This window comes from Schistosoma haematobium, chromosome 1, assembly GCF_000699445.3.
Source record: "Schistosoma haematobium chromosome 1, whole genome shotgun sequence".
In the NCBI taxonomy this organism is placed as follows: domain Eukaryota; kingdom Metazoa; phylum Platyhelminthes; class Trematoda; order Strigeidida; family Schistosomatidae; genus Schistosoma; species Schistosoma haematobium.
This window is the reverse complement of record NC_067196.1, coordinates 7,064,367-7,087,483: the sequence shown is the minus strand read 5'-3', so window position 1 is coordinate 7,087,483 and position 23,117 is coordinate 7,064,367. Positions and strand designations below refer to the sequence as shown.

The 23,117-nt window shown below is 33.2% G+C and overlaps 2 protein-coding genes across 4 annotated transcripts in view; both read left to right on the top strand.

The window, feature by feature from the left end:
- Positions 1–9,733, top strand: part of DESI2_1 (Desumoylating isopeptidase 2) — a gene marked incomplete at its 3' end in the record, with an annotated part of 33,443 nt that extends 23,710 nt beyond the window's left edge. The window contains exons 8-9 of one of the 2 annotated variants that reach the window (XM_051209063.1): positions 1,459–2,826; positions 9,611–9,733. In XM_051209063.1, coding sequence (XP_051073036.1) covers positions 1,459–1,551 — 93 coding nt within the window. Of the gene's footprint in view, positions 1–645; positions 1,090–1,458; positions 2,827–9,610 lie in introns of those variants that run through there. The other variant, XM_012942436.3, reaches the window with a different exon arrangement.
- A 50-nt stretch (positions 9,734–9,783) lies between these two features.
- Positions 9,784–22,390, top strand: MS3_00001587 (uncharacterized protein; the record flags this gene model as incomplete). 2 transcript variants are annotated; one of them, XM_051209053.1, is made up of 6 exons in its annotated part: positions 9,784–10,528; positions 12,748–13,319; positions 15,897–16,437; positions 17,865–18,062; positions 18,694–18,734; positions 21,938–22,390. In XM_051209053.1, the coding sequence occupies exons 1-5, from the start codon at positions 10,401–10,403 to the stop codon at positions 18,716–18,718; spliced, it is 1,464 nt and encodes a 487-aa protein (XP_051073035.1). In that variant the 5' UTR covers positions 9,784–10,400. The 2 variants fall into 2 exon arrangements, with proteins under 2 accessions (XP_051073035.1, XP_012797891.2); XM_012942437.3 differs by lacking the exon at positions 18,694–18,734 and having other exon boundaries at positions 21,938–22,265.
- Between the last annotated feature and the right edge of the window lie 727 nt (positions 22,391–23,117).

Here is a 23,117-nt window from a genome sequence, read left to right as displayed (position 1 = left end):
CAAATCGATACATGGTGAATGGAAACCAGGTATATATATATATATATATATATATATATATCTCGAATACATTAATTTTTCTGCCGAGCTTTTCTGTGTACCTACTTCTCATGTGACCATCGATCTACATAGGAATTACTCAAACTTATTAAATTTAATTTATTTGTATTTCACAAGTAGAAATCATGAGCCAATTGAAGCTAGACCACCATGGAAAACCTGGAAGCACTGGACGGCCGTTTCGTCCTAGTACGGGACTCCTCAGCAGTGCGCATCCACAAACCCGCCCCCGCGGGATTCGAACCCAGGACCTACTGGCTTCGCGCGTGAGCACTTAACAACTAGACCACTGAGCCGGCCGGCATCCAACGGTGTTAATGTCTAACTTCAACCAATCCACGAAGTTGCGCCACCGTACACCATTGTCTTCAGTGAGTTCCTATCTCACAACAGACCTGGTTGAACTCCACTGGTAACGACTTCTCACTAGGACTCCAGGAGTGTCTCCTGAAGTCAGTCACCAGTGAGCAGGTGATTATTATTATTATTATTATCAGAATGGGTTTTGTGGAGATTTTTAGAAATTTCACAAGTTGAAATCATGAGCCAATTTGTATTTCTCTATTGTATTTTTACTTCGAATAGATTAATAATCATATAAATAAAGTCGAAAAATATGACAATGATATAGAATGTATAGAACAATCAAATCATTTAAATATACAGACTACTTCATTGCCTAATATCCGAAGAATTAGTACTATAGAACGATTACAAAATTGTGTACATCGTTTACATAAAGGAAATATACATAAACGTGAACAAAATCATCATCCTCATCATTTCATAAATTCTATAAAATCTGATACATATTCATTAATTGATATTCCATTGAATGAAAAAACACAAATAGATTATCATTTATATTTATATTTAACACAATATAAAACATTCAATAAATCTAATTCTAATGATGAATACAATAAAAAAATAAATCCTTCTGTTACTATGACAAATAATACATTGAATATGAATACAAATCATTGTATAAATCATCAATTTTCTGATGATTTATTGACAAATAAATAATATCATCTCATGGTATTTCATTACCATCATTATCATTAAATCATATTGATAACACTTGTAAATCTATAAAACGATCTCAATCTATTGCATTTGATCATATCTATCAAAATAGATAAAAATGATTATTGAAAAAGAAAAGTAAATTTGTTTTATCTTTCATAGAAACTTATTCTCAGGAAAGTAATTCACAGATTCATAGTGATTTTTTTCATTGATTCTAATTGGTTTTGTATTAATTGGCACAATTTAGCTCAAAATTTAATTGATATAAATTGATGGTTTATTTTTCACTTTTCTTTTCCCTTTTTTTTCTCTCTCTCGTATTTTCTTCTTTACAATATTGTTTGATTGTATTGTTGTATTGTGTAGATCTACCATTTCATACATGATATACATTTTTTTCTACATTTTGACAATAACAACAACAAAAAGAAATACACGAAGAAAATTATTCAAATATAAAAAAGGAATGAAAGTTTTAATTGTTTGATAATGAGACTATGATTGATGGACAACGCTGGAGTAATGCTAAAGTGACTTTGAGAGAGTGTTCCCCTAATAACTAGGACCAAATGATGGCTATAATTCAATGTGTAGAATTAGAATTATGATTTACATTTGATGGTTAAGGTTTGGGATTCGATTTACAGTTTTCATGCCAAAATCTAAAACTTTTTATTGTTATACCTTATTGGTTCGTTCATAAATTATAGTCTCGTCAATTGTTTGTTTATTTTTTTACCATTTACTATCGAATATTTGTTTAAACAGAAAAACGCATATGCACACATAATACATATACATGACGATTGTTAACCTTCAGTTGTTTTGTTTTGTTTTTCTCTAGTAAGAAAACAAATAGAATTATAAATTGTATTTTAGATATTTTCTAAAAGAAAAGAAGAACAAGAGCTTTACATATATTCATAACAAGTAAATAAACTTGTTTCCATTGAATTTGTTCAATAAATCTGTTTTTACATATTATCGTTTACTCATTTATTACATAATTCATAATAGTTGTATTCTTATTTTTTTCAAAATTTAATCAATATATATTTATATATAATTGTTGCCATAGTTTCTGTTTTGGTATTTCTTTTTTTTTTCTTTAGTTCATATGACAGGGTTCTCAATTCTTTCCTTTTAATCAATTAGTATTAATATAGTTTTTGTTCAAATCATTTTCTTTTTTCTTCTTCTTCAATCATTTATGTTATAATTTATGTAACTATCGGAGCATCATGTCAGAATGTTCAATTTTCAAACAAACCAAAAAGAGCGGTACAATTTAAATTGATCAATATTCTATTGTTTCTTTAGTTTCCTTTTTATGTTGTTTTAATAATTAATGATTTAATCTAATTATATTGGTATTGCTGAATTCAAGATCAGTTCATGGTTATTTGACAGTATTGTTCTCTTTTCTTTTCTTTTCTTTTTTAATGGATTTTTTTTATATATTTGTCTTTCAAAAAGAATAAAAAAATTCATCTTTGAACTCGAGCTCTAATGGTAATGCATTTATTTGTTTATTCATATTCAATTCAAATGGTTTAAACAAAAATTAATGGAAGTTTATTTGTTTATTATGTCTGTCAATCAGTTTTGTTTGAATGTTGTTGTTGTTGTTTTTTGTTGGTTTGTTTGTTTGTTTTTTATTTATTTTGGATTATACGTTTGATTAGTTCAATTTAGGTTTTCTTTTCAACAAAACAAACTGTATTATCCATATGCGTAATTGTATTGTTAATATGGTTGTTATTATTATATATGGTTTTCTTGTCTTTTCATCGATGAGAAATAATAAAACAAGAACATGACTATATAGTTGTAATGATCAATAAGTCTAAATCAAGATTATTCTTGAATTCATGAAATAATTGAAGCTAGACTATCATGAAAAACTTGAAAGTACTAGTAGTATAGCTTTAATTGACTCATGATCTCAATTATCTCCACAAAACTTCTCTCTGATGATAATCATCATATGCTCACTAGTGACTGTCTCCAAGAGTTATTTCCTGAAGTTCTAGTAAGAAGCAGTGACCAGTGGATTTCAATTGGGTCTGTTGTGAGATAGTAACTCACTGAAGACAATAGTGGACGGTGGCACGATTTCGTGGATTGGTTAAAGTTAGACATTAATACCGTTGGATGTCGGCCGGCTCAATGGTCTAGAGGTTAAGCGTTCTCGTGCGAAACTGATAGGTCGTGGGTCTGAATCTCATGAGGCGGGAGCGTGGATGCGCACTGTTGTGGAGTTCCATACTAGGACATAACGGCCGTCCAGTGCTTCCAACTTTTCCATGGTAGTCTAGCTTTAATTGACTCATGAGTTCAATTGTTAAATCTCCACAAAATTCTTCTCTGATCAAAATTATTCTTTTGAAAATGTGTTAATTCAAGAAATTGCAGTCTGAATGGTACTGAGCTGCCGAATTCCCTGTTACGGCCGAGAGTGGGCAGAGTCCGCTCTTCCTCTCGAAATGCTCCCACATGGTCACGCGTATACAGCCACTGCCAGAGAAATCCTACTCACTGCCTTCTCGTGGCGGGGGTGTTGTCTACGAAAATGAGAGGACGAAAAGCGAATGTCCGGCGCTTTAACCGGATTGGTGGACACAGAGAGTCCACCTAGGGGAGTTGGGAAACCTTGATTCCAAACCAATGGTGCACATGGGCTACAATACCCTGAAGGAACAAATGGCGTATGAACCAATCGTTGGTGATCGGCTTCATTGGGACTGCATCTCCTTACGATGCTTCACTGCCTTGTGGATCAGCCCTTCATGTCGAAGGCCTCGGGTGTGGCCTCCTAAGAAAACTACTCTTTTCGGTTTGGGTACCTAGACAGTATCACAGCCCTCTCACAAATCAAATGAGACCTGTGTGACGCATATGTATTTGGTGCCTCCTTGTACCAATATCTATGTGTTAAAATAAATAAATAAAAATAGAATGGTACTGATCATATGATTTAACATACTTTTAGACTAAAGTTGTCTGTCTGTGCTAATACGAAGAAATTAATTTTGACCTACTTATTAATGCAGAGTAATTCGGAAGTTTATCTGATTACGATTGAATAAATCATCTAACATTTAAAGATTTATGTATAATGTTCTAAAATGTACAATTTTAATGTGTATTAGAGTGAATTGATAATGATCAACTGTTTGTTATTATATTTGATAGAAACTTATATCAATTTGACTTTTTCCCAGATAGTTATGTAATAAAACATCTAAGTTGTTTCGATAAGTGCTTTGAGTAGATTTGTTTGAAAGGAATTTTTATCACGGATTGACATAGACTAGATAACTATTAGAAACCAGGTAGTACTTGATATTTGCATTGGTTAATCATCGATTCGTAATTAGTTCGTTGTACCGACTAAATTTTATCAACCATTTTGAAGTATGACCAATAGTCTAATCGGCTGGGTATTCCATACATTATGTTTGAATGATATTTAGTTGAATTTAAGCAATAAGAAACTTGAGCTTACGTTTTGTGCTAATCAACTATTGACTGGTTTTATGTAGGTGTAAACTAATTGTATTGACTGATCACTGAGTATTACCAATTGGTCCTGTATATAAAGTCTTAATTGTTCGATTCAAATTACTTACTTACGCCTGTTACTTCCAGTGGAGCATAGGCCGCCGATCAGCATTTTCCAACACACCCTGTTCTTCTTTTCTAGTTCTACTCAATTGTTGTTCATCCTTCTCATGTTTGTCTCCATTTTTCGGTGTAATGTGTTCTTTAATCTTCCTCTTTTCCTTTGGCCTCGAGGATTCCATGTGAGGGCTTGCCTTGTGAGCATAGTTTAAAACTAATTTTTCATAAGCCACCCTCATCTGATTTTTCAAAACTAAATACCATTAGAAATAAGCACTTCGAATTTATGGCTACTTTTTGAGGAAAAATATAAGAACTGAATATGTTTAACATACTCGGATGTTTACTAACAATTGTATTCACAATTAAATTAGGTCAACATAAATTTTCTATTTTTTAGATCATTTCTAAACAATTTTTCAAGTTTGAATAAAGATAGAATAAAAGTAGTAACAGAATAACATGGATTCATCTATTTCCTTAGATGTTTACAATATAGAAACAGTAGTATAAATCCACTTGGTATTGTTTGCTTGTATCTTTTCATTGTTATTTAGAACTGTAATTGATTAGTCTCCCATTGGCATACGTGCATCGTGTGCTGATTGACTTGATATTGTCTTAATTCACAAGCATTATGAGGTAGGATGGATAGTGGCTAGCAGTGGAATCCAGTTTGACGCGCGTTTTGCTCTGTTTGAGACTCATCCATCCTTGCATATAGTGAATACATAGATGTAAAAGATTTAAAATCCTATCAAGTAGTATTGTTATAGCTCGTTTCATACTCACCCTAGTGAATTTTATACATACTTATAAATAATTCTGCAATATGGAGCTGAAACTTGAAAAACTGATATAACAACCTATTGGTGCAGAGAACAAACTAACTTACATCTGGAGTAGAAACTAGGCGAAGACACCGGTGGTAGGTAGGACATAATTTGCGAAAGTCATCAAAGTAGATCATGAGGTGGGAATTTTGAAGGTAAAAGGAGAGGATAAAACCCAAAAAAAACACTTTGTGTCAAAAATTGAAGGCAGACATCAAAAGAATGAATATCAATTGGGAAAAACTAGAAAGGGTTGCTCGCGATTTAATTGGAGTATCGTGGTTGTAGAATCCTAATAGGCGGCTTATACTCCTCTACCAACGTAACAAGAGTAAGCAATTAATGTAAGGAGAAATAATAATGGTCGATCTATCGAAGCTTCCAACTGCATGACTAAGATACGCATGAAAACAAAGTTCAAAAAATAACGATTTGTCTAAAGAACAGTTCTATTATTAAGGAATATACATAAATTTGTTACAAATCTTAACTCGTAAGTTATTTGTGACAAACAGGGTGACTGCATGTCTGGAAAGATGAAATCTTCTTGTAATGTTGATACAAAGAGTAATCATAACATGTTAACGTAGATGACAACTGATAACTATGTCTAATGTTAACAACAACTGATCAACGACTAATATGGATGAGGTCGCATTTAAGTATAGATTTAAGGAATTAAAAAATGGATATAACTGCTACAAAGGTTGAGGGATGTTGATTAAAATGATAAATACAGGAAATGCTATTAGTTCATATAAATACTTCAAAATACTAAGTGGTAATAAAAGAATGTTGCACCATACGTTCAGAAATTATTAGATATAGAACTGGTTACTGAATATTGATAAGTAGTATAAAGCGATACATAAATAATGGATGAGATGAGAAGAGGATAAACAGAATGAAATGACGTGGCTAAAATGAGGAGGAAACGGCTCAATAAGAAGTTCAATAATCGAAAACCTTATGAACACAGTTCACTCAATCAAGACTGACTCTGCGTTCAAAGTCATCTACAAGGTAAGTAGGTGTCTTTCAAGGACAAATTGCATCATCTTTGCATTGCCCTAGCAATAGCCATACATTTGGAAAAACCAGAATTGTGTGTGCAAAATAGATTGATACAACCTCTTCTTCCATAGTCTTAATTCTACAATGAAATAAACTAAACGGTTATCATTAATCGCTTTCAGGATGTCACTTTGGGTCTATAGACCGTCAAACAATTCTGTGAATGAAAAGAACTGGTTTGAAAAAACAGCCATTCAATCCTACCGTTAATAAGAAAACAAATATGTCATTCAGTATTGAGTTACATTTCTCAGTTTGGGCGCTTAATTTATTGATATTGATAAGTAGACATTACCAACTCGTTGATTAATTAATATCACTTACTACTGGTTCGAAGTATTCAAATCTATCTAACGGCTGGATATTCAAAATCACCTATCGCGTTGTAATTTTCTGATGTCATTGTGATTAGTTGTGGATTTATGGTTCACGTATAATAAAACACTTAGTTTTTACTACTTGCGTCGAGCAATAACAGTCTTTGTTTTGTAATTACAGTAAGTGGCAGTATCATCACTTTGTTAGGTTGTTGGATTTATGGTCGTTTTTTTAATTGTTACACTGTTTGTCAGGCTCTGATTATCATGAAACAACTTTATTCTAAGCTCACTCGACTGAATTCGGTTCGGATAATTCATTAGTATCCCCATATCTTTGTCACAAAGTGTGCGATGCATGATATCTAAGTCTGTATTTGGAAAATCACCTGGACTACTTGTAGATTGAAAATCTAGTGGTTTAAACACTCAACTTTATGTCACAAAGTTGGAGATTCGAATCACATAAAGTATGTATCAAGGATATAAGTAGGGTCACTAACCCTCAGGTGTGATAATGGGAGACAGAGTAAATTACAAATCCCTTTACCCAGTCTTGAACTGACGAACTATGTGACACATTATTATGACCCGAATTTGTGTGTGAAACAGAATTTTATTTTATATAATTCATAAAGGCAAACGATCCTTAGTTTTTGCGTTCCTTAAGTACATTAAAGTCAGTCTTTATTGTAAAGTAATGTGTTAAACGCCTTGAGTGAATACGGGATAAGTTGGGCTTTTATACATTATTATTATTATTAATACTGACTTTATCATATTTTTGGCACAATATAAAATTCCCAGCACAAAGTATTTCATTAAGTTTCCTCTCACCACTTAGATGCTAGCAGTTAAGGAATCGAAATCTGAACAATGGTCATTCTTTTCAATGCATATTGACATCCAACACAATGTCTCTGATTGTACTTTTTGGTATGTTGTACGATGAAAGATTGTAAACTTTTCATAAACACGACTAAATAGGTTATGTAAATAAAGGTCATAGTGATGTATTAAAGCAAACAAAAAATAGTTAACTTGTTGATATATGTTGACGTCAGAAACAGGTAGCCTAGATATTCAAGTATGCCGCCAAAGTATAGACATCAGTGAACTATTTATCTACTTCTTCTCCATATAAGTCTTCTTCGGATAACTTCAATTTTTATCCCTTTTTGAACCAGAGGTGTTTTATCCATAAAAATACCATCCAACACGTTATCCTTAAATTAAAGATAATGTAGTGAACGAGAACACAAGTGGGGACAACCGGAAGTATTTAAACACAAAATTACAGAATACATTAGTAAAATCTGAGAAACATATAGTAAATACTTCATTTGCAAAATGTTAATCAATTGTCTCAGACTTCATTGTTCCTTCGTTTCCGCACCAAATCATCTTCTGTTCTTGTTCTTTTTTCCTCGATCTTCTTAGCTTTCTACCACTAGATATTTCACTTTCGAATGACGATACATACCACTTATATCTATTAACATCAATAGAACGCATTACAATGAGCGCTCGCACGTGAGACTGATAGGTCCTGGGTTCGAATCTCACGAGGAAGAGTCGTGGATGCGAACTGCTGAGAAGTCCCACAATAGGACGAAACGACCATCCAGTGCTTTTAGGTTTTCCATAGTGGTAATCTGGTTTCAATTGATTCATGATCGTAACTATTGAAATTACAATAATATTTATTTCATTTCATATCAGAGTTATGTAACCTCATATTTCCCAATTTACAATTCTAATTTTTTTTCTCGTTTTTTGGAAATATAATTTAGTTGAACTAATCAAAAGATTTACTAAATCCGTTAACTTTCAGTACATGAAAACAATCAAAGAATTTGAAATGAAATACTCATTTATTATTATGAATTAAAAGTTTGATAATCACCTAAATATATTCAGTTTATACATAAAACTATTAATCATTAAGATCCATTTAGTTCTTTGGTTTGTATAATAAATGGATTGACCTTAAGTATGATAATGCAAATGATGTTTTTATATAGATGGGGGGGGGAGGTTGATGAAGAAAGATTTCCATCTGAAGACTATCCTCTTATCTTTGAATGAAAGATAATACAGTATTGAAAGTAAACAGCCTTTTTTCCACTTTATTCCTATCGTTTTTACAATAAATTTATGGTAATTTCAATGGTTGAAATCATGAGTCAATTGAAGTTAAACCACTATGGAAAACCTGGAAGCACTAGAAGGTCGTTTTGTTGTGATATGAAACTCTTCAACAGTGCGCATCCATGATCCTATCTCGCGAGATTCAAACCCAGGACATATCGGTCTCGCGCGCGAGCGCTTAATCTCTAGACCACTGAGACGTCACCCAACGGTAAGTCAGTTTGTATAATGCTGAAGAGTTCCACAACAGGACGAAACAGCCGTTCAGTGCTTCCAGGTTTTCCATGGTGGTCTAACTTCAATTGACTCATGATGTCAACCATTGAAATTACTATAATATCCTTAAAAACCCTTCTGACATGAATAAATTTATGAACTAACTATTCATCACATGAACCTTGTCACATTAGTGTAATTTTACTGAAAATACAGTATCCTTAATCCAATGTTTTTTCTTTTTATTATCACTGTCATTATCCTATGTTGTCATTTTTTTGTTGTTGGTATTTTACTCCTCAGCTGGGTTTTCAGTTCCTTTATGCGGTGATGCAATCTGTACACAAACACATACACATACACACAATCACACGCTTATATATGCATAATAATGAACTATTCTACAATTTATTTGTTAACAAAGACCAAATTGATTACTTTCAGTATAAGTATGAAACAATTAATATGGGTAACAGATAGAGTAAGTTATTAGCATTGAATAGAATAGAGGAGAGTGATCACCATTTTTGTTTTCTTTATCCAAATCTATTGAATGTTTTAAAGTGCAATTCGAATAGAGAGGGGGTGAATATTATTGAATGGGTTCTTATTCTTGAATGTATACATATTCAAAGATTGCTAGAATTTTGAAGAATGACAATCATCTAGTGGATAGCATAGTAGAATATTTATTAACGAGTTTTTGGGGTTTTATTCGACAGTATAATCATGTAAATAATGGTGAAGAGACAAAAAATGATTATAGGGATGGGATGAATGTGAATTGGAACCTGAATAATTAGATACAATCAAAGTGTAGTATTAAACAATTGCATATAAATGCATATATGATCATTTCTACACTGTTGAAAGAAGTGGGGGAACAACAACAACAACAACAACAAAAAAGAAGTATTTGCATATATAAGTTCATATCCCATGATGGTCACTATCAACAAGTCAGTGAGTGAATAAGGGAACCATAGTAACTTGAACTGTTTATATGAAGAGGAGTACATATATATATAAGGAGATGGTGTAACCGGTGGAGAATTTTCAGTTGCATTTATCTTTTCAATATTTACTTGAGACAATGTTATTTCAATCAACGTTTAACACTCAGAATAATAATACTATTCGTGATAATATTAATAATAGTACACTAAATTATAACTCATATTGTTTCAATCCACAACTAAAAAGTTTTTCAGACCAAAATAGGTAAGTTAATTAGAGATTATTGTGAATTCTTGTACAACTCATTGTATATATATATATAACATTGTACAGCTATTTATACATTAGTTAGCCTATTGTTCAAATTCAACCATCAGTCAGCAATAACGTAGAACATGATACGTACGTACGTCAGTTCAAGTTGCCATGCCGCATTAGCACAGATATACAATTTTCGATTCAAATACTATAGTGGTAGAAGTAGTAAAAGTTTATTTCAAATTTGATTTTCAATTAATAATAATATTTCACTTGAGATTGTTTACGTGAATCTTCCCATTGATGTTCAGGACTACAATCGATCAGTCTTTTGTTGGTATATGTGGGTCGTGTGCGGATTACCTTGATATTGCCTTAATTCACAAGTATGAACAACGATGGATAGTGGCTAGCTGTGGAATCCAGGACATGTGTCTTATCTTATTTGAGACTCGTCAGATGGGTGTACCTATATCCCAGAGTTGATGTTCACTTCCGGACTCGAACCCATTACCATTCAGTCTAAATGCCATCAAGTTATCCACCTGGCTACTGAGTTCAGATAGCCACTAGCTTATGAGGTGAAGTTGAAATTTATTTTGTATCCAGCTGACAAGTCCCAAATAGGACGAAACGCACGTCCTGGATTCCACTGATAGCCACTATCCATCTTTGCTCATAATGATAATAATAATATTTGTAGTCAACAATTAAGTTAAGATTAAAGTTGGTTAAGTATTAACTCTGTTGTATTTTATACATCTTTTCTTCAACACAAAATGGATACAGATAGTTTACAGGATGTTTCTAAATATTCATCAGTATGTAAGTCAGTTGAATGTTTACTAACTGTTTTGAATAAGGTTATCCCCAATGTTTTATTAGAATAAATGTTATGTTAGAGTACAATCAGTCTTTAAATAGTGAAATGACGATTCTAACCCTACTCCAAATGTTTCTATTTAAATAAAGCCAAAACAAATATGAATTCATTATATTTCGTGGTTTCTCATTAGCTGCAAACAACTAAATATGTATTGAAAGTTTACATTGAGGTAAGATATAATGTCAAACAATTGACATGATTGAATCAAAGGAATTGAAATGGCAAAGGTTATGTATATTCAAGAACAGGTCGGAGGTCATTTATTGTTAGAATCAAAACTACATGAGGAATGGGTGATGTAATAATTGAGTGAAGTTCAGAGATAGATAAATTATGTGATAATGAAGAGTTTACACAAGATTCCTGAAATTCTTCTATTTATTTAACCAAGCAATACAATGAAATTTACTATAAATTCAATTATATGTATTACAATAACGATCAGTTATAATCACTAATTCATTGATTATTGATTATTATTTTAAAGATTTAAGTATTGATTCTGCATATAAACTATTAGATTTATAAGTTGACCCATAAAATAGAAACCTGTAAATGATGCTTGTTAGAAGTCTTTGGTAATAATTCCATATTCATTGCTTGCTTTAAACGTTATAGATTCTTAATTCTTACATCTAATGACAATATTTGTGCAAGGAGGTTGATTATGAATACAGTGGTATTGAGTGATGTTAGAGTAATGAGGTCGATTATCACTTCCCGGTTGCCCACACTGTGGAAGGCTTCTTCTGGAGGTACCTGAAAAGGAAACTGGGTAAGAGGTGGTCTTAGTAACCTGAGAGCGTGACCGCAGTGCCCAAGGGACAACTGTGTGAGGTCGATCACACATGACATTTTTGTCAGTAGTCTTCGTATTACCTCCGTACTTGTTGAGACCTAACCGCCGGAGACGGATATCCGTGGGATAAAGCGAGGTGTGCATTTTTAGGGTCGACCTTTTCTAACCCCACCCCTCCTTGTGGGAAGGCAGTATCGCTGTTATGCTGGTTGTCTGAAGGAAACACCTTACTTCTGTGACACCTCTGTACAATCAGTGGTGTGACTTCGCCCTCAGACCTTAGGTTTGTTGCTTTTAGTTTTACCGCTCTTAGACCGACCTGCCTGGCATGGTAGAACGTTGAGGAATGGTTGCTCCAGTCAGTATAGCTCGATTGGTTCATCACAATAGGCAAGCCCGACCACCACGTCAAGGTAGCAACAACGGTCTGGAACCTAAATAATCAATCAGTTAAAGGGAATATTTTAATATGAGTCTTAAAATAACTCAATCTGATTGTAATGGAACCTTTTTACTCTTCACCTTTCTTCAAAAATTTAGTACCCCATTAACTCATGATATAGCGTTATCAACTGCAAGCCAATATACATCTACACCGATCAATTTTCATTTGAATAGAACGGATGATTTCTCTATTAGACCAACATATTCTTCATCTACCTCTCCTATTATAAACAAATATGATATTGATGAAATTTTAAATAAACCTTCATTGAATTCATTCCAATCTAGTTCAGATGATTCGATTATTTCTAATACCGCTACTAGTACTACTATTACTACCCATACTATTACTACTAATAATAATAATATTACTGAAAGCGAAACAAATACATCAACAACGCATTTCATTGATAAACTTAGTAACTTCCCTAATGAAAACGTCATCTATCCTCAAATCAATTTACAAGATGAAATCGGCCAAGTTTTGTCATCGTCATCATCATCGTCAAAGACAGAAGTAGCCACAACAACAACATCAACTGTACACTTAACAAAAACCACTAATCAAAATTCAATAATAGAAGATTATTTTTTTAACAATTTCAATTCATCAGATATTTCATTATTCTGGCTACCATATTTAAATAATATTTTTAATATGTATTCATGTAAGTTATGATAAACAAAAAACAATTTTTGTGATTGACTAATATAGACTTTATTAAGGGTTTTAGCTTGTTTTGCTTTTTTTCAAATGAGAAATTCTGTTTATGTTCCATTATGTATGCCTGTTACTCTCAATGGAACATAGGTCGCCGACCAACATTCTCCAGCTCACTCTGTTCTGAGCCTTCCTTTCTAGTTCTATCTAATTTTTGTTCATTCTCATGTTTGTCTACATTTCTCGGTGTAATGTGTTCTTTGGTCTTCATTTTTTCCTTTGGCCTTGAGGATTCCAAATGAGGACTCGCCTTGTGACGCAGTTGGGTACTTTCCTCAATATGTGTCCTATCGACTTCCAGCACTTCTTCCTGATTTCTTCCACCACTAGAATCTGGTTTGTTCTCTCCCAAAGTAGGTTGTTGCTGATAGTGCCTGACCAACGGATCCGAAGTATTTTGCGTAGACAATTGATAATAAACACTATATTTTCTTGATGATGGCTTTTGTAGTTCTCCACGTTTCCGCCCCATTCAGTAGAACTGTTGAACAGTATTCAGTCTGCATAATAAAGTTAAATGTTGTATGTTTTATTCAGACTGAAATCAAATATATGTAATCCTAAGCAATTTGTACGCAATGTCATCAAGTACCTAATAACTGTTCAATGGACATCAGTTTGAAATGAATGTTTATTTATTGAATTGTATAACATTGTATTGAGTTTGATCAGTATTTTTTAAAACAAGTCTTCATTCGCTATACAAGTCTAATTGATTATGAAACTGATAGAGTGTGATAAGAATCCTAAATGAAAACAACAACCATGTTGTCCCACTTAAACGATTATTTAATGTGAAACATAAATCTATAATGAATAAATTGAGTTCAGTCTGTTAAACATAATGGTTGTCGGTTTGTTTAAGTTCTGGATATACGAGTAGAAATATATAATTTCAGATGTTGATAATTGAATGAAAAAAGTTGGTAGTCATCTGACAAGTAGTTGGTTCTGAACTTGACAACGTTTTGTTTCGTCCTGAAAAATACGTCACTCTGTAAGATAAGAAATATAAGGATATATCATATCTTCTGAAATATTGGGTATTCTCAAGTTATAATGTAATTATATGAGATCTCAGTATTTGAATAATTTTGTAGATTCATTCCATCTCTTTTAGCTTCAAAAGAAAAACTGGAGGTTTTTATATGCTTTTGTTTGGTTCATAGAAAAGTTTCAATAGGCTCACCGTTCTTCAGAAAAAAGACAGTGTTTCGATCCACCCCTTTCCAGCCAAACAAGTTGGTAAAGCCTAGTAGGCCATTTTGAAGAGAAACAGGCCACATCGAAACACGACACGGGCTGAAATAGCTGTTTTTGCAACCAGTTGGAGTTTGCTTCGTAAGGAGCAACCCCGTACATTACATCACCACTTTTGTCAATAATCTTTTTGTCGTTTTTCCATCCAAGATTTATTGTGCTGTGATCCTTTGTGGATTTTGTAATCGGTTTGATGGTATCGGTCGAGTGGGTAATTAGCCCGATCTCTACCACCCGTATCACTGCTCACGTTAGTTCATGGGTCATCCATCCCACTATCTAGTAGGCACGACGTGGATGTGTGAGTCAGGTTTTGCTTCCCGTTTCGATCCTCACACTCTATCTGTATATGAACATAACTTATAAACTTTCTTAAAATATTAATGTTATAAAGAAGGATGGCTGCTACTCAAGGTGATTTACCGTGGACAAATTATTTATCTATATTGAATCTAAAATGAGGAATGTGTTAAGAGAGAGAGATCATACTAATATCTTACAATTTTCATACAATCAGTTATGGATTAATCACTGTAATGTGCTGCTCGATTGAATTTATACAATATCTGACCACTCAACAATTTAAATACACCGTATCAATACAAGTATTCTGGATCATTATTTTAATTTGTTTTAAGCGTATGACAGATCTTCATCTGTCTTCTTTGCTTTTCCTGGCATTTAGTCGAATCACTTATCCATCATCACTATAAACATAATTATAAAACTTTTAACCAAACAAAACAATTAACAATATATACCATTTTCTGTTTAGTGACTTGGTTCAGTAAATAGTATTGTGAAGAGTACCCAACTGTTTAGTTCTTATATAATTTGTATGAAGGGCTTGTGGAGATTGTTGAATTGACATAGTCTACATCATGGACTAACCTTAATTAGTTGGGTAATCAGTGTAAAAATCGAGAAGCACTGAATTACTGCTTTGTTTTAGTTTAAGACAACTCAGTAATGAGTATTTTCTGGGTACTAGGCCCAGGACCTTCAGGTTTTGTGGTAACAGTTTAACATATGGAAGTCGAATACACTCACTGAATAGATTATAACTTTGATGGAAACTTGATATTATTCAAAACTCTTACTTTTAATCTAAAAAAAATTGATGGTAGATTCACAACTACTTCAAACAGTCACATCGTTTTCATTGCTTTTCAATGATTCTTTTTATTATAAAAGACGTATAGTAGATACTGTTTGAATATCACTTATTGTCTATCTTCAAATAGTTTTTATACTTCCTCTTCAGCTTCATTGATCAATCCATCTCAAATGACAAATTTTAATCAGGCAACTATTAATTGGCGTCTATGGAGAACTCTTTTAAGATATTTAATGTTAAATGAAAATGGTCATAAACAGTTTGATGATGATGCTACATCAATGTTTTCTTTACCTTACTTTTTATCAACTCATACTCCTATGACAATACCAGTAAATAATGTGAATAATTTCAATTCAGTATATTTATGTAATTGGGATCATTTAATGGATTTCTCATATGTACCCGATCAAAATGTTACATCAATTCAAACAACACCATTAAATCTTGCTATGAAATTGAATTCATCAGACTATAACACTACTATCTCTACTACAAGTGTGACTATTAATACTACTAATACTACTACTACTACTACTACATCTACTATTAATACTCCTATTAATCATTCACCGAATGGACTACATTTTAGCAATACTCAAAAAGTGTTAATTACGCAATCACATAGAATAAAAAGTTCAGTTCAAGCATATGAAATGATCAATGAAAACAAGAATATTTTCACAAGGTAAGTAAAAAAAGAAAAGAAGGTTGAAACATTTTTCCAGTGGAGTTCAACCGGGTCTGTTGTGAGATAATAATTCACTGATGACAATGGTGGATGTGTCGCTCAATTTCGTTGATTAGTTGAAGTTAGACATTAACACTGTTGGATGCCGGCTCTGTGGTTTAATGGTTAAGCGTTCACGTGCGAGACCGAAATAACCTAGGTTCGAATCTTGCTAAGCGGTATCGTGGATACGAACTGTTGAGGAGTCCCACGGTAGGACGAAATGGCCATCCAGTGCCTCTAGGTTTTCCATGGTGATCTAGCTTCAATTGACTCATGATCCCAGCTATTAAAATTGGTAAGTGATTTGTTTTTCAAACTTGCCAGAATGGTTTCATCGTTCAATTATGCTAACCGGTGTTGGAGATGGTTGGAAGAGGGTTAGGGGCGGCCAAACCAAAACCTGGCATCAGTGCTTGAAGTTATTAACTTCTAGTCTGAGCCATGTTGGTAGATGCAGACTACTTGGTTGGGGTCCGCGTGACTATCGTAACCAATGGTTGGAGACTCTTGGTGACATGGCTCAGAATCGGTCACAGTGGCGTCAGTATATACACTCTCTGTCTTCTCCTAAACTAAGAGATTAAAATCGCTTCATGTCTTTCTTTCTACGAACTAATTCTTTCTTCCTGTACTATATCCTTATTGCAATCTTTCTTTTATATATTACCACCTCTGAATTAACCACTTATATGAATCCGGTGTCCATCTTGTTGTGTTAATGAGGTATGGCAACTTTGACCGATGCATATATGTGCCTGGTCCTACGTTGTAGCTGACTGACTGACTGACTCAATTACGCTAAGTGATGAAAATGTTAAAAAGGAGTTTGTAAGTGATGTGCTTTATAACCATAATAGATCATTGATATTTGGGACATATCACTATAAAAAGTAGACACTTACATCCATGATGAAGAGAACTGTTATACCTGGAATATCTTGACACATGGATGATTAATGCATAGAAAGCTTTTTTCGGCTTTGGATGTAATCATCAAACTGTCATTCTCAAGATACATTTAGTTGACCAATTGTCAGGATTATATATAGACAACATGAAGGGAATGTGGGCTTGGTTAAAGCACTTTTAATGTTTCTAACTTTCCGTACTATGTAGTCATTTGGACTAGTTCATATATCGTTTTGTTAGGCTTTAGATGAAGATATCTGTACATAAGCATAACACTTTCATTAACCATACTAAATGTTTATAATCTCTGTAGTATAGTCCCGCTCACGGGACTCGAACCTAGGATCAATCGGTCTCTCACGCGAACGCTTAACCTCTAGACTACTGAGCTGGTACTCAACGGTATTAATGTCTAACTTCTGTTTAAACAAAATTTTTCTGCTTAAAAAAGGAATTACATGTTGTTATTTTAGATCGAAAACTGAACCCATATCAACAACATTATCAATGAATATTAAAAAATCAATTTATAAATGTTCACATTGTGGTCGAGGATTCAGTAAAGCATATAATAGAACAATACATGAACGTACTCATACAGATGAACGTCCATTCGGTTGTGATGTTTGTTCAAGACGATTCAGACGAAAAGATCATTTAAGAGATCACAGGTAATTGAATAATTCATATACTTTTATTCTGGAAATGATAGTTATTAGAGTCATGTTAAAATATTGGTCTGTCAAATCTCTAGCTTGGATAAGAACTTATTTTGAATATGCATGAATTCTTGCGTACGTGTTTTTTTAGAACGACTGATTATAGTCACTCATCAGTTTATGTATATATAACTATCAAGCTTTGAATTAATAGTCTAAAATAACTCAGTGAGTTACAGCGTAGGACCAGGCATATATATGAAGCGGTCCAAGTTGCCATACCTCATTAGCACAACAAGATGAACACCAAGTTCATAGAAGTAGTCACTTAAATGGTAGTAATGTATAAAAGAAAGATTGCATATAAGGATATAGTACAGGAAGAAAGAATTAGTTCGTAGAAAGAAAGACATGAAGCGATTTTAATCACATAGTTTAAAGGAAGATAGGTAGTGTATACACCGACGCCATTGTGATCGACTCTGGGCCATGTCAATCAGAGTCTCCAACCAAGTAGTATGCATCTACCAACATGGCTAAGACTAGAAGTTAGTGACTTCAAGCACTGAAATAAACTAAGCATTGAATCAATGGTCGGTAATCTCGAAAATAAAAAATACATTTGTTTTATTCTATTGAGTAGGAAGCTGAACTTCTTCAAAGAATAAATCATAGGATCCACCAGTAAGTCTATATTTTTCATCTACTGAACCACATTAAAAAAGAGGCATATAGAAATTCAATAGAAGTGGTCATATAACTTAATATCATAGTCAAGAACTATATCAATTCTTCCTGTAATAACTAGTACCATAAAGAATAGTAGTAGTTTGACCAAATGTCGGATACTGGATTAAATCATATAACTTGTTCCTAACCACTTAGTAAACATGTATAATTTCTTACTGACATAGTCTTACATTGTTCACTAGACAACTCGTTCATCAACATTATGTACAAAAAGTAAAGATGATAGTCAAGAGACATAAAAAAAAATAAGTCCAGAGATTCGTCACACTTTTTCTTCAATACCAGTATGGTACAACAGTAAGGCCTAATGACTACATTTTCTACTCGACTGGTAGAATACATCCTTGACATTGAATATTATGCAACAGTGTATACTTTCAACCTGTTGATCGCTCCAAATCTTTAAGTTAACTGCAAGTCTTATCATAGTTATGATTGTAGAAATGGTTCACTATGCTAAAATAATTGTTTTGAACAGTGTTAAAGGTATAGTCAGTTATCTTATATGTTTAATAGTTGTGTAGATTGACTACATGTAAGTTTTCTGATTTCTTCCTTTCTATTCTATGAGGATCATTTTACGAAATGAATAGCTGATAGAGCTGTGAAATTGTTAAGAATAAACCATAAATAATAATGACATACTGATCGCCTTATTTTCAAGTGGGTTTCTATGATAACACTCCAATCTATATAAAAATAAGTCAATACAAACATGAATATAAAACATGGTGGATAGTTTTTATTTAGTAGATGAATTATTCATGTTTAATTTAGATTTTAAATTATCCGCATGAGGTTGTGGAGATTACTATGTTTTTGATTGAGATCATGAACCGATTGATGTCAGACCACCATTGAAAATCTGGAAGCATTGGACGGCCATTTCGTCCTACTGTGGGACTCCTCAGCAGTGAGCATTCATGGTTCCGCTCGCGGGATTCAAACCTAGGGCCTTAGTGTCTTGACAGAAGTCAAGTGACTTTTCTGTAATGTCAAAAGTGGCCAAGTTAATATTCCGTAGTATAAAACTGTCAAAGATATTTACATGATATACTTCTCATAAAATCTGGCAAAATATTTATGGGCATGTTATCTACAAATAGGCCAACAAGTAAACTGTTATCTTATTTATTTCTACTGTTATTATACTACGACCGTATGTGGTACTAGGTTTCCACTGTACAAATCGTAACACTATCTCTTTTCATCATAGAAATAACCATAGACTTATGTGATTCAATGGAAATAGTGAAGAAAAAGACAACAGGTATAGAGATCTTAATTCCCAACGGTAATCCATCAAAACTGTCGTAATACACAGAATTTTTTAGGTTTAACCGATATAATATTGGTTATTAGTTAATGAATAGAATTTAACTGAATAGTAATCGATTCAACTAGGAAGGATTGCCCAGAACAGGGTTGGATGAAGAGCGCTGGTGGGTGGCCTATGCTCTTCCACGAGGAGTAACAGGTATAAGTACTCGATACTGGTTACTCAATGGATTATTATTGAATATAATTAGCGAATTTTGAAAAAACGACAATTAACATATAAAAAAGAATGTCTGAGCTATATACTTGCTCTATTTTAACAAACATAAATGACAATTTTTGTAATCAATGATGGATATTAGCCAGCAGTGGAATCCAGGATGCTCGTTTCGTGCGATTTGGGACTCGTCAGCTGGATGTGCCTGCATCTTAGAGTGAATATCAACTCTGAGATGCAAGCACATCCAGCTGACGAGTCCCAAACTGGACGAAACGAGCATCCTGGATTCCACTGCTGGCCACTATCCATAATTGCTTACGAAAAGCTTGTGAATTAAGACAATATCGAGGCATACGCACAGTATGCTCATATGCCAATAACAGATTGATCAACTGCGGTCTTAAACCTCAATGGGAAGATACAAGCCAAACTATACCAAGTGAAATAAATGACAATTGTTTTCATGTTTTGATCAGAACAAATGTACTTTCATTCAAGCTAACATCAAAACGTTTGTGCTTTAAAGTTATCGTTCACACCTAGCCCCCTTATCAATGAGGAATTCTCTACACTCTTCCATTTTGAGCCCAAACTATTCTCTTGATTATTATTATTATTATTATCGCTATTATTGTTAGTGTTTTAAGGTACATATTAAAGTCTATAATATGTTCTTTAATAACAATGAACTTAAGTAACCTTGGTACTATTAGTTTAGAGCCAAGTTTGTACATGATTTTGGCTGGAGATAATTTTGTTTTTAGCGAAAGACTACTTATATCTAGACAAATTGAGAGCACATTCGGATAGCACTTAAAATAGTCACTATTCTTTTCAAGTAATTATTATTATACCCTTGAAATTTATCATTTGAGGTAGAGAATAAGAATCATAGTCGTTTTAATGTCAGTTATTGTAATTCTTTTTAAAAAAATAATTTTTGATTGAGATCGTGAACCGATTGATGTGAGACCATCACTGAAAATCTGAAAGCACTGGATGGCCGTTTCGTTCTGTTGTGGGGCTCCTCAGAACTGCATATCCAAGATCCAGCTCGCGGGATTCAAACATAGGGCCTCCAGTCTCGCGCACGAATGCTTAAACCTCAGACCAGTGAGCAGGCATCCAACGGTGTTAATGTCTAACTTCAATCAACCCACGAATTTGTGCGACCATCTTTTATTGTACTGAGGTAGATACCTGTCTCTACCCCACAAGGATTAGCTCCACTGATCACGGCTTTTCACTGGAACTCCGAGAATTCCCTCCCGAAGCTAGACACTAGTTACTAGTCACAACGTGAGATGGACGCGCAACTTCGCGGATTGGTTAAGGTTAGACATTAACACTGTTGGATGCCGACTCAATGGTCTAGTAGTTAAGTGCTCGAGTGCAAGGCTGAAGGCCTTGGGTTCGAATTCCACGAGGTGGGATCATGGATGCACACTGGTGAGGAGTCCCACAATAGGACGAAACCGCCGTCTTGTGCTTTTAGGTGTTCAATGGTGATCTAACACTATTCGGTTCATGATTTCAATTTAAAAAAAAAACATAATTAATCTCCACAACCTCATAATGAAAAATTATTTTATTTTATTTTACTTTTTGTCATTGTTTTTTTTAAATTATTATTATTTAGCTACACTCATTTAACATCAAAACCATTTTCATGTTCAATATGTCATCGAGGCTTTTGTCAATCACGTTCATTAGAAAATCATAAACGTTCAAACCATCCAATTAAAAAAGATGAAACCGGTACAAAATTCAATGATAATCATTCGACTAGATTGATTTATACAACAGCTAATATTATTCCTATAAATGACATGAATACTATTACTACTACTACTACTCATAATAATAATAATAATAGTAGTAGTAGTAGTAGCACTAGTACTAGTATGAATATCTGTACTACAAATAGTGACGTGATCAACATAATAAGAAATAATAAGACGGTATAAATACAATTTAAATAATGTATTCAACAATTGTTTTCATGGTTAATATTTTGGTTTGTTTTGTTTTAATGAATGAACAAAATGAAAAGAAAAATATTTTATTCACTTTCTAATGAATGATTCATGTGTTATTTAATTCATTTTCATTTTGATTTATCTTTCATTTCGTTTAAAGAAATAAATATATTTTATAAAAAGAAAAAGAAAATTAATTTTGGTTACTAAGCAAAGATGGATAGTGACTAATAGTGGAATTCAGGACGTGTGTTTCGTCTTAATTTGATACTCATCACTTGGTGTGAATAACAAATCTGAGATGTGGGCACATCCAGCTGATGAGTTTCAAGTAGGATGAAATGCGTGTTCTGGATTCTATTGTTATCCACCCTCTGTCTTTGTTTATAATGCTTGTGATTTAAGGCAATATTGGGGCAATGAGCATAGGATGCATATATGCCAATAAGAGATTGATCAATTACAGTCCTAAACATCAATGGGAAGATTGAAGTAAACGTTACCAAGTGAATTTAATATTAGTTAAATTTAACTTATCCTAGTATATTTATTACTTGAAAATAACACAGAATCTACACAAAATCACTGAATTGAAAACTATTAGTAATCACTGTATCCGTCTATGGTTAGTTTTATAGATTTTTTGACATTTTAGCGGAAATAGTTGATATTTACTTACTGAATTACTTATGCCTATTATCCTTCATGAAGTAGCATAGACCGTTCACCGAGATTCTTTATCGAACTTTGTTCTGAGTAATCCTTTCCAGTTGTTTCCAAATGCTATTCATCCTTTTTATGTCTGCTTCTAATTCTCGACTCAGTATACTGTTTGGTCTT